The following is a 13,366-nucleotide window of genomic DNA, read 5'->3' as shown; positions in this document are numbered from 1 at the left end:
AAACAGTGTGGGAAAGCTTTTAGTACACAAGATTATTGTAAAATACATGAAAGGATTCACACTGGTGAGAAACCCTATGTATGTAAACAGTGTGGAAAATCTTTTAACGCACATAGAGATCATAAAGCACATGAAAGATCTCACACTAGAGAAAAACCCTATGAATGTCAACAGTGTGGAAAAACTTTTAGTAGACAAGGTCATTGTAAAATACATGCACGAATGCACACTAGGGAGAAACCATATGTATGTCAGCAGTGTGGGAAAGCTTTTAGTAGACAAGGCCATTGTAAAATACATGAGAGAACACACATTGGGGAGAAACCCTATGTATGTAAGCAATGTGGGAAAGCTTTTAGTACACAAGATTATTGTAAAATACATGAAAGGATTCACACTGGGGAGAAACCCTATGTATGTAAGCAGTGTGGAAAATCTTTTAGCTCACATAGAGATCATAAAACACATGAAAGAACTCACACTGGCGAGAAACCTTATGTATGTAAGCAATGTGGGAAAACTTTTACTATACACATAAATTGTAAAAGACATGAAAGGACTCACACTGGAGAGAAACCCTATGTGTGTAAGCAATGTGGTAAAGCCTTCAGTACACAAGGTTATTGCAAAATACATGAAAGGATTCACACTGGTGAGAAACCCTATGTATGTAAACAATGTGGAAAATCTTTTAGCTCATATAAAACTCATAAGAGACATGAAAGAACTCACACTAGGGAAAAACCCTATGAATGTCAACATTGTGGAAAAGCTTTTAGTAGACAAGGTTATTGTAAAGTACATGCAAGAATGCACACTGGGGAGAAACCCTATGTATGTCAACAGTGTGGGAAAACTTTTAGTAGACAAGGCCATTGTAGAATACATGAACGGATGCACACTGGGGAGAAACCCTATGTATGTAAGCAATGTGGGAAAGCTTTTAGTACACAAGATTATTGTAAAATACATGAAAGGATTCATACTGGGGAAAAACCCTATGTATGTAAACAGTGTGGGAAAGCTTTTAGCTCACATAGAGACCATAAAAGACATGAAAAAACTCACACTAGGGAGAAACTCTATGAATGTCAACAGTGTGGGAAAGCTTTCAGTAGACAAAGTCATTGTAAAATGCATGAAAGAATGCACACTGGGGAAAAACCCTATGTATGTAAGCAATGTGGGAAAGCTTTTAGTAGAGAAGTTTATTGTAAAATACATGGAAGAACTCACACAGGGGAGAAACCCTATGTATGTAAGCAATGTGGAAAAGCTTTTAGTATACGAACAAATTGTAAAAGACATGAAAAAACTCACAGTGAAGAGAAACCCTATGTATGTAAGCAATGTGGGAAAGCTTTTAGTACCCAAGGTTATTATAAAATACATGAAAGAACTCACACTGGGGAGAAACCCTATGTATGTAAGCAATGTGGGAAAGCTTTTAGTATACAAATAAATTATAAAAGACATGAAGTAACTCACACTGGAGAGAAACCCTATGTATGTAAATATTGTGGGAAAGCTTTTAGTACACAAGGTTATTATAAAATACATGAGAGAATGCACACTGATGAGAAACTATATATATGTAAGCAATGTGGGAAAGCTTTTAGTTCACAAAGTTATAAAATACATGAAAGGACTCACTGGGGAGAAACCCTATGTATGTCAACATTGTGGACAATCAAGACAGAAGTTATGAAACAAACTCACACTGAGGAGAACCATATGTATATAAGTTAACATGGGAAAGCTTTTAATGCACAAAGTTGCTACAAAAGACATGAAACAATTCACACTGTAAAGAAACTATGTAAGCAATACAAGAAAGCTTTTAGTACATAAGATTATTGTAGAACACATGAAAGAACCCACACTAGATAAAAAATATGTGAGCAATGTGGGAAAATTTTTAATAATGCTTGTAAACTGCATTAAAAACACTGAGGAGAAGCTGTATGTAAGCAATACAGGAAAGCTTTTGTTCCACAAAACTATTGTAAGTTACATGATAAAACTTGGGGAAATCCCTGTGTATATAGGCAATGTGGGTAAGCCTTTACTATAAAAAGTACTTTTGAAACATGAAAGAAGTCACATGGGAGAAAAGCTATATATAAAACTTAAAAATCATTTCCATACCCAGTGTGGAAAAACTTAGCACAGCTATTAATTATAAGACATGAAAAAGCTTACACTTGACATTAATTCCATATGTGAAAGCAATATGAAAAAGCTTTCAACATTTCTAGTGTTTGCAAAGGAGATAAAATAACTTATACTGGACAGAAACCATATTTATGTAAAATACATGGAAAAGCTTTTTTTAATATTAAGTGAAAAGACTCAATGGAGAGAATTTTTATATAAGTTTATTTTGATAATACTATGAAAATTTCTCAAGTATTAGAAACCTATAGGACTAACAAAATGCTTGATGAAAGTATTTTTCTATAAACTTTCCACAAAATGCAATCCCAGACAGAAATATACTAAAGCATATACATTATGTGTTTTTCAGCAAGTCTTTTACATATCTGGATTGTATTTCTGCAGTATTTAATATAAAAATATTGAGTTAGCATAATATGGTATTTTTATGTGTCTGAGCTTACTGCATCGTATCTTAGGCATGATGAATTGAAATGTATTACTTTCAATTAGAGTCAGTATTTATGTAGGTTTTAATGTAAGCCATAAATAATTTTGTTAACTGATTTTTGTTTATTGATGGAATATTGTCATTTAAAAATGTTTGGTTACACACTTCTGTGCAACAAGTTATTTTTCAATTTGAAGCCATATTTTATATTAAGATACATATTTAGTGAAAATGTGTTTTTGACATCCGATTTTTTTACTTGTAAATGAACAAGTTTGTGTTTCTCATATCCTACAATGATACCTGCTTGTTTTCCAGTGTTGTATATTATATCATATACATAATTTTGCCTATTTGTCATTCATATTAGGGGAAATATTGTCACTAATATAACATTTTGTTTCTTACCATCAAAATTGTGATTTTCTTGTTTTCAATGCAGTAACTTAATTTTCTCATAATTTTTCCACCAAAGTGACCCAAACTGCTATGAGTTTCTCATTATGATAGATCTGCAGTATCGTAACTTGTCTACAAATAAATTTTATAAACTATAGTAGTCTCTCCAGAACTAAAAAAGACAAAAAAGCAAACAAAAAGATTACAAAAGACAGTATGATTTATCAGGAATAATTAAGGAATTATTGCCCACAAATGCCTTTTTTCCCTGATGCTTGCCAGGCAAGTGCTTATTCTACTGAGCCATCTCCCTGGCCCCAGCTATTATATTTTTGGTATTCATATTTTTTGAAACAGTCTCACTATACTTTAGGCTGGCCCTGAACTCACTACTCCAGGCTTGCCTCAAACTCATGGCAATCCTGCTGCCCCTGCCTGCCTACTGCTTGGATTACAGGCATGCACCACCATGTCTGGCCATCATTGTTTTTACCTAATAAACTGAAGTAGTGGCATAGACAACTATGATGTTTGAGTTATGTGACAAAAGCCTTCAACCATAAGCAAAGTATGTGCATGAAGCTAAATCGGTCTCCTTCAACCTGTATTTTTAAACATCTTTTGATTTGAAATATTTTGTAAAATGTTTTATAAAGTGTTATATACAAAGTGCTCAATTTCTTAATTGGGGTTACATTGTTACAAACTTATGGTATCATATAAACATAATTAGCAATTCATTTCTAAGTACCCATAATGTACTGATTATAGTTTGCCTTAGACTTAATTATGCTGAAGCACATTACTAGTTGTATAGTATTATATTTGAAATAGCTGATATAAATCTGAAAATATACTACACTGCGGAATACAATGTCATTTTTACACCCTACAGCTTGTGTCTAACTTCCCTGCTGCAAATCTCTGCTTCTTACCAACACCAGGAAGAGAATGTGTGTATCACCATTCCAGCTTGTGATGTAATATTGACACTACAAGATATTTTATCCCAAGCAATTTACTTATTTATTTTTTTTTAATTTTTATTTATTTGTGTGTGTGTGTGTGTGTGTGTGTGTGTGTGTGTAGCCAGCTCAGCCCACCAGGGGGTGGGGCTGGCTGGCATGTGGTGCTGGGGGATCGAGGTCCCTGTGCTTTGCTAAACTTGTTCTAAGTAGGTGCTTTAGACTACTGAGCCATCTCACCAGCCCCCAAGGGTTTTTTTGGGTTTTGTTTGTTTGTTTGTTTGGTTTTGGTTTTTTTGCTCCGAATGCCCTCAGGGGTGGTTGGGCTGGCTGGAGTGTTGTGGGGATCGAACTACAGCAACCTGAAGCTGACAGCCTTGTGGAAGCAACCACTTAAAGAACTGAGCTACGGGCAGCCCCCCCCCCCCAAGCACATTTACTTTCCCATTATTTTACCCTGAAAAAAATCTTACTGGGCCTGGTAATGTAAATTGGTAATCCCAACAACTTGAGAGGCAGAAAGTGAAAGGAACAAAATTGAAGCCAGCCTATTCAATTTACTGAGACCCTGTGGCAAAATACAGGTTGAAGTTCTGCAGATGTAACTCAGTGGTTTAGAACTTCCAGGTTTACTCCCCAACATCAAAATTATTTTCATATAAACCACTACACATCAGTGTCCTCACTGTGTAAAGATCTAAGCCAAATGCAATGATCCCAGTATCAGAAAAGTTTGACAGGATGACCATAGCTTTGAAGCTGGGATTGGAAGGCAATTTAGATAGATTCCTTAGCAGTCTGAAGTAGTTCTCATTTTAAGTTTAAGGACAAACATTTAGGTAAAGAACATAACTGTAGGATAGAATAAAGTCACTTGCAAATCATTCTGTTGCTCAAGGAATAATTTTTCATGATATTTATACAGAAACTTATAGATAGATAGATAGATAGATAGATAGATAGATAGATAGATAGATAGATGATAGGTAACTAGCAGTAGATAACTGTCTGTGCACTAGTTGACTCAACATGGCAGAAGGTAAATATGAGATTACCACCTTAAGCAATAAGGGCAGGCTGTTTTCTTGCTGTTGCCTGCCTTTATGAACTGATATCTGTCTCATGTATGTTCTTTTCCATGGGTATCTCACCTATCAAATTAACTTGAGAAGGGCCAGCCAGATAGTTCAGCAGACTAAAGCACCTGCTTATACAGAGTGTAGCAACCAGGATTCAATCCCCAGCATGCCATGCCAGGGCAGGGCTGGCACGTGCATGTAATCTCAGCACTTGGGAGACTGAACACAGGAGAATCACTATGAGTCCGATCTGTGTAGTGAGAGCTGTAGACCCTGTACTAAATACATTTTTTAAAAAATAGTAGCTCTTCAGGTCCTAGCCATGACAATCGGCATAGTCAGCAGGATGGTCAGGTGATTGTCCCCTCTGCAGTGGGTGTGGAAGAGAAAAAAGAAAGAGAAAAAACACCAGGAGAGTTTCAACTTTCACCACCCCAGCCTTACTTTGATTATCTATAGCCACCAAACCTTCAAAGGACAGAGACATGCATGGTCTGTCCAGAGCTCGGGAATGTTTTGAGAGCCATGGGAGTGCTACACATGCAGAGCTTTCTCTGCCACTGTGGGTTAGCTAGGCTGTTGGCTTGGCTTTTCTTCACCCTTTGCTATCACGTGGAGCAAAGTACAGAAGCCCTCATTTGGTGAGAAGGGCAACTTCAACAGACTGAAGAGGACCTGGAATAGCAGCTTACCTCTGTGCATGTAATGTTGAGAGGCCCACACAGTACAGCCTCCTATAGCATCTCCCAAAGTGTAAGGCACCACCTCTGAGAGGAGTCCTGAGAAGGTCCCCTTCATTTGTATACAAAGCCTGCCATTCTCCAGAAGGTGGCAGTAAAGGAACCCCTCCCCCAATAAGGAGGGCCAAGAAGTCTGCTCTCCTCTACCTAGCACACAACATACAGGACCTACACAGTCATGGAGTTGTGGAAGCTGGCAAAACAAAGCAAAAACTGGGTAAGACAGTGCCCACATGGCTGCTGTGGCTGTGAAATGACAGGGCTGGTGATAAGGGGGTTAAGCCCATAGGAGTTGTCCCAGGTAGCTGAACAGCCAACATCCGCTCCTTGAACTGAGTTTTGCAAGATGTATAGAAAGTAACCACACAGACAGGTAAGCATATTTTAATGAACTAGTTGTGATGGTTTTTTCTAGCTCCATTTTTTAAAGAGAATACAAAATAATAATAAAAATTAAACATGATACAGAATTTCACCAAACAAAATAATATGAATTTGACAGTATCTGTCATATTGCATAGTGTTATCTTCAACTTACCTGTTCATATTTCCAGATATATGAATGCAAAATTGGACAAAGAAAAAAGTTATAAGAATTAAGAGAGATAAAAGAAAACAATGAAACAAGACAAAAGAATTAAGTATTAACTGTTCTTTTCCATAGACCAGCAGATTACAATTATCCAGGCCATCCTGCATACATACATACATACATACATACATACATACATACACGTATCTCTTTCCCTCACTCCCTCTCCTGTCCTCATCTTGGTAATTCCTTCCTTGTGAATGGATTCATTCCTTTTCACAGTATCTATCTATTGTGCCTTTCAGAAGTTATTTACTCTTTCAGGTTCTTACACTAGGGAGACAATACACTGTATGCACATGTTGGTCTGACTTATTTCACTTAACAGTATGATTTCTAGCTGCATCTAGTTTTTCTTTTTCTGTCATTTGTGATGACTCTTGCTTTTTTGTTGACACCTATCAGACTCAAATTTATCCTTTTTATAGCTGAATAATACTCCAGTGCACAAAAATATGAAACTTATTTATCCATTCCTCAATTGAGGGCACTTGAGTTACTTTCAAGATTTAAATATGACAAATTGTGCTGCTAGAAACAGGGGTCCAACACCACTTATCAAGGAGACTGTCTTTCTTCCAGTGAACATGTTTGACCCTGTTGTCAAAGAGAAGGTAGCTGAATGTGTTCCTTGTTGTGTCCCCATTTTATAATCTGGTCCACAGATCTAGTTTATTTTTTTTGCCAGTACCAAGCTGATCTTCTCACAGTAACTTTGTAATATAATTTCTAGTCAAGGATTGTGGTGCCTCCTGTCTTGCCTTTGTGGTCCAGGACTGCCTTTGATATTCTAGGTCTCTTCTGGTTTCATATGAATTGTAAGAATGTTTTCTCTAGTTCTGTGAGGTATGCCAATGGTGTTTGATCAGGACTGCATTAAACCTATGTGACAATTTGGGGACTACGGCCATCTTCACAATGTTGTTTCTTTCTATGCATGAGAAAGGGATGTATTTCTATTTTCTGAAATTCTCTTCAACCTCCTTTTTCCGAGTAGTGTAATTTTCAATATATAAATATTTTACTTTTGTTAGACTGATTCCTAAGTATTTCATTATTTTAGATACTATAGTGATAGGTGTGGTTTCCCTATTTTTTCTCTAAACAAGTTTGTGGATGTGTACAAGAATGCTATTGATTTTTTAATATTGCCTTTGTATCCAGCCAGACAACTGAATTTGATTAACTCTAGGAATCTTTTGGTTGAGTTTTTGGGGTTTATTTTGTGGAGTATCATGTTAACTGTGAATAGTAGTAAGTTAATGTCTTCCTTTCTTACCCTTATTCCTTTTATTTCTCTCACTTGTCTAATTACTCTGACTAATATTTCTAAAGCTGTTGAAAAGGAGTGATGGTAGTAGACATCCTTATCTTGTTTGAGACTTTTGAGTGAAAGCTTTCAGATTTTGTCCATTTAGTATGATGTTGGCTGCAGATTTGTCACAGATGGATTTTACCAGATTGAGATAAAGACCATCTGTTTTGATTTTCTGTAGGGTTCTATCATGAGTGAGTTTTGGAATTTATCAAATGCTTTTTATGCATCTACTGAGATGATCACGTAATTTTTCTTTTTGGCTCTGTCAATGCAGAATATTACATGCATTGATTTGTGTATTTTGAACCATCCCTGTATTCCTGGGATGAATCTCACTTTGTCATGATGTATAATCTTGACAATTTGTTTCATTCTGTTTGCTAGTATATTACTAGGGATTTTTGAGTCACGAGTAATATTGGCCAGTAGTCCTATTTTTTGTTGGCTCTTTCTCCAGTTTGTATATCAGTGTAATACTTTACTCCAGGAATGTGTTAGGGAGACCTGCTTCCTTTTCAATTTCATCAAAGAGTATAAGGAAGGTTGACATTAAATAGCTAAATTTCATTTAGACTTTGGCTGGACCCGAGCATTTCTTTGTTGAAAAGTTGTTAGTTATATTTTTAATTTCACTGATTGATGTAGGGTTATTCTGAATTTTATATCTTCTTGATTCAGATTTGGTAATTCATATGTTTTTGGGATTCTGTGCATTCTGTGTTTTTCATACTATGTAAGTCAAGATTTTCAAAGTAGGTATTGATGATCATGTGAATTTCCACAGGCTCTGTATGATTTCACCCTTTTCATTCCTTATTTCAGGAATTTGAATCACTTCCTTCCCCTTTTTTATAAAGTTGGCTAGGAGTTTATCAATTTATTTATTCCTTCAATAATAAATTTATTCACTCTTTCTAATTTCTTCCTTTCCTTGGGTTTTGGGTTTGACCCACTCTTCTTTTCCTCAAAGCTTGAGGTGCAGCATTACATTATTTATTTGTGCTTCTTCTGTTTTCGTGATGTGTGAATTCACCACTATAAGTTTCCCCCCTGAGGACTGCATCCCAGATTCCAATAAATTGTATTTACATTTTCATTTGATTGTAGATATTGTTTAACATTTTAAAATTTTATATGTGACTCATTGATTGTTCAGAAGAATGTAATTTCCATGTTTATTGAGTTTTAGCAGTATCTTTTGTCAGTCATTTCCAATTTCATTGCACTATGTTTAGGCAATATGCATGTAATAATGTCATTTCCTTTCCAATTTCTTAAGCATATTTGATAGACTAGAATATATGCAGCTGAAAAGAATGCATATTCTGATGTCATTTGGTGGCACACTCTGTAAAGGTCTACTAAGTCAGTTTGTTCACAAGTTTGGTTTAGTTCTGTTATTTCTTTGCTATTTTGTCCAGTTGATCTTTGTCTTTGTAACAGTGGGGTGTTAAGGTGCCCCACTACAATTGTGCTTTAGTTGGGTGCTCCCATATTTGATGCATATATGCTTATGATTATCTTTTTTGAAGTTTTTGCAAAACTTGTATGTAGTGACCTTCTTAATCTCTTTTGATCATTCTTCGTTTGAAGTTCACATTGTCTTAAAACAAAATAGCTGCCCTTCCTTTTTTCTTGGTTCTTGTTGCATGGAGTATTGTTTTCTATCCTGTGACTTTCAATCTATGGATTTCCTTTTTTTCTTATAGACAGCATACTGTCAGATTTCATTTCTTAATCCACTTATGTTTACATTTATGCTAATAGTTCTACCTGATACATAATGGCTTATCTTTGACATGTTATTTTCCTGCTTCTGGTTCCCTACTTTTCCCCTCTGTTTAATTACTTGCCCTGGTTGGTGGGGATTTTTTCCTGATATTTTTCTTTGAATGATGTCATTTTTATCTTTCTAGTATGTCTTTCAGTACTCTTTATAGGATTGGTTTGATAGTCATAATTTTTTTCAGTTATTCTTTGTCATGAAAGCACTTAATTTCTCAATTAATTTTGAAAGATAGTTTTAGGGGCTGGCAAGATAGCTCAGTGGACTAAAATGCCTGCTTAGGCAAGTGCAGGGACTGTGGTTTGATCCCCAGTGCCACATGCCACACCAGTCCTAACCCTAGGGCAGGCTGAGCTGGCCACAGAGTCCGGGCATAGCGGCATACACATGTAATCTCAGTGCTGAGGAGGCTGAAGACAGAAGGATCACTGTGAGTCTGAGCTGCGTAGTGGAACCAGCCAAATGCATTTTTAAAAAGGTAGTTTTTAAGGTACAACATTTGTGTTGGAAGTTGTTTTCTCTCAGGACTTGAAATAGTTCACTCCAAGATCTTTTTGATTTGATTGTTTGTGTTGAGAAGTTCCCATGATTCTGATGGGTTTTCTGCTACAGGTGGTCTGTTTCTTTTCTCTAACAGCTTTTACTATGCTGTTCTTTTGGTGAAAATCTGGGGTCTTGATTAATATATATCTTGGTATAGATTTATTTTTGCTATGCCTAAGTGGAATTCTACATGCCTCAGTTAATTGTATATCAGGTTCTTTTCACATATTTGGGAAATTTTCTGTTATTACTTCTGTAAATTGTGTGTGTGTGTGTGTGTGTGTGTGTGTGTGTGTGTGTACCAGGAGTGGAACTCAAGACCTTGTGTTTGCCAAGCAGGTACTTGTGCACTGAACTGTGTATACCCCTGGCCTTGTAAATTTTCTTTTTTATGTCATTTGTGTTGACTCCTGCTTTTTTGTTGACACCAATGAGTCATATTTTCTTTTTCTGTGCATCACATTGTATCTGTTGAATTTTTATTTTTTGATTCCTTTTTATTTTGAAGAGATGTTTCTTTTTATAATCTCTAGCTGCAACCCTGTCTTCAAAGTCTGAATGTCTATCTTCAGTTTCATTCAACTAATTTTGGCAGGTTTCAAAGGAATTTTTAATTTACTGGATTAAATTCACATCTCTTTGAATCTGTTTCATGCATTCTAATTCTTTCCTATATTGTTCATTCATAGTTTCCATCATTTTCTTATGCTCCTGTATTTTTTTTGCCTATGTCTGCTTTAGATATGCTGAGCAATTCTTTCATTGTGGTTTTCATTTCTTTTTTTACCTGAGAGATTATTTCTGACTTGATTTCTTCTATAGCCCCCTGGAATTGTTTCTTTACTTCAGTTGCTATCATTTCAGAAATTTCGGGTGTATGGTTTCCAAATTCTTCTTACATTGATGTCTCTTGGACTTGTTCTGAATCACTGGAAGTCTGAGATTTCATTTTGTTTCATCTTAATATTTTCTTTTTTCTTTTCTTTTTTTTTAGAACCGGGGATTAAACACAGGCCCTTGCGCTTGCCAGGCAAGTGCTTATTCTACTGAGCCATCTCCCCAGCCCTCATCTTAACATTTTCTATTTCAATTTTTTTATCATTTTGTTTTCTGTGATGATCCTTGTGAGTTTTGGTAGTAGGAAGCTCTATCACTAGTATCCAGGTCTCCCTAGGAAAAGTCTTTTCTTCAGGGATATCTTCTGTGTATTGGATTTTTGTTTGTTTGTTTCTGTCCCAAGATCATACCTTGCCAACTAGTTGAGCATGAAATGCTTATTTCTGTTTGGCCTTCTACCTAAATTTTTGGAATAGGCTATAGTGAGGTCATTACTTCTGAGCTTTCCAATGTTGTTGCACAAGAGAGAATAACTGATTAAAACAGATTTGTCATTCTAGCTACAGTAGTACTGTTATCAATAATTATGACATCAAGCAATATTTACAAGTTCAAAAACTGGTAATATTATTTTTGTACTTTAGACCATAGAAGAAAAGTCTATAGTCATATAAAATAAACAATCATAAATTGGGACTTTGTATGCAAAGTTTTTCCCCTTATTCAAATGGGTTTATCCTGGATTCCTCTGGATGGGCTCATTGCCATGTCTCAGATACTTCCTACACTAGCTGGTCATTGTGTGGGTTAAGGAGATGGACCAGGCACCTGAATTTTTCTGGACAGAGGCTCCCATGATTGTGGAGAGGTCGGGGCTGGGTCTCTCCCCTCCTTTGCAACTCAGCATGGCTCATGCAGGCTCCCTTGATTGAATGAAATTTCTATTTTCTTTTTTTTTTTTTTGAAGGGCATGATAGTTTATTTTTTTAAAAACTGTACCACACTGATCATGATGACCAGTATACACATGATAATGGCTTTTCTCTTGGATAGTAACATTGCAGTATTTTTTTATATACTGAAATGTTTCAACAGGACCAAGAACGTTAGAGAATAAAGATCTTAGATGAAAATGGACACTTATATTTCTGGTATTCTAGCCCAAAGAATTAATTTAAACCCCGTACGAATCAGGGGCATAATGTTAATCAGTTATGAAGACTCTATGTTCTCTTAGATGTGGGCAGCACTTCTTTGCTCTTGAATCTTTAGTTTTTATAATTTAAGCTACGTCCACCCTAGCTGAAGCACAGTCACACGAGACGCCTCAGATAACTTCCACGCAACCATTGCACAAGCTTAGTGATTTTACTTTAAAAAGAAAAAAAATCAAACATTATCAAAATAAAAAGGCAAATAAATGTGACTTTAAAATTAATTGGAAAAGCATACTGCTTGTTTGTCCAATACAGATTCAAACTTAAATGCCATACTTATAACCTCCAAACTTCCGCAATAAAATTAGTATTTCATATATACGGGCTTTGTTTATAAACAGCACTTTGCAATCAACAAGAGGGTTACTTTTTAGAGAACAATGTATTTAGAGATAGCTGTATATCTGTGATAGAGACAAAGCCACATGGTATTCAATCTGGCTTGACATACTCTAAGGTACCAAGTTTTGACCCAAGATCAAAATTATGATAATTTGATCTTAAAATTCAACCTATATGAGATTACTTTTGAAAGAGTAATTGTGCCAGTGAGTAATTACTCCCATAACCTTTTCTTATGACCTTCTGCAAAATGACCCTTTTCTGTAACTCCTGTGACTCACCACTACTTCAAACTGACCTCTTTACTTCTGTGTTACCATTTTAGTACCCATGAGTTTCTGAGGCAGTGTTAAGTTCGACTTCATAAAAACAGTAGGTACTTTAACCTTTCAGCGACAGTTCTGAAATCCGTAAACTCAAGAATCACATTATTTAGCTCAGCAACTATAAAAACATTAGGATTTCAGCATTTCAAATCAGAACCTCTTTGTGCTTTTTTAAAGGAAGCTGCTTTTGAATCTTTTTGGTATTTTCCAGCCATGTGTATTTCCCTTATAATAATAAAAGAATATATTTAAAATAATTTTTAAGGTTAAATGGCCTTGGGGTGGGCTTATCAATATTTTTTTAAATACAGTATAAATCAATAATTTTTCCTTCAGTATTGGAATAGTAGAAATCATTTCTGGTCCCTCCTTAGATCAACCAACACTATTTTTTATCACGTATAACACTGAAATTTACAGACATCCCTGAAAAGTTTTTGATTACGTAAACGACTGAATCACAGTGGAGTCTCAATCAGTTAACAGTGTAGATCCATTTAAAAACAAACAAACAAACAAACAAAAACTGAGTATTAAAAGAAAATCTTCAAGCAGAAAGAAAAGAAAATCTTCCTAAGAACTAAAATAGAGCGTGTGTTGTTGTTGTCTGCTGC

General features: G+C 35.6%; 1 protein-coding gene across 1 annotated transcript in view; it reads left to right on the top strand.

Moving 5' to 3' along the window:
- LOC101561257 (zinc finger protein 709-like) overlaps nt 1-3,255 on the top strand; it is a 42,004-nt gene extending 38,749 nt beyond the window's left edge. The window contains exon 5 of the mRNA XM_023707577.1: nt 131-3,255. Within this exon, the coding sequence (XP_023563345.1) occupies nt 131-1,749 (1,619 nt within the window). The 3' untranslated portion in view covers nt 1,750-3,255. The remainder of the gene's footprint in view (nt 1-130) is intronic.
- Nucleotides 3,256-13,366: the final 10,111 nt, after the last annotated feature.

This window comes from Octodon degus, unplaced genomic scaffold (genome assembly GCF_000260255.1).
Source record: "Octodon degus isolate 3935 unplaced genomic scaffold, OctDeg1.0 scaffold00299, whole genome shotgun sequence".
In the NCBI taxonomy this organism is placed as follows: Eukaryota; Metazoa; Chordata; class Mammalia; order Rodentia; family Octodontidae; genus Octodon; species Octodon degus.
This window is presented reverse-complemented; position numbering and strand designations above follow the sequence as displayed.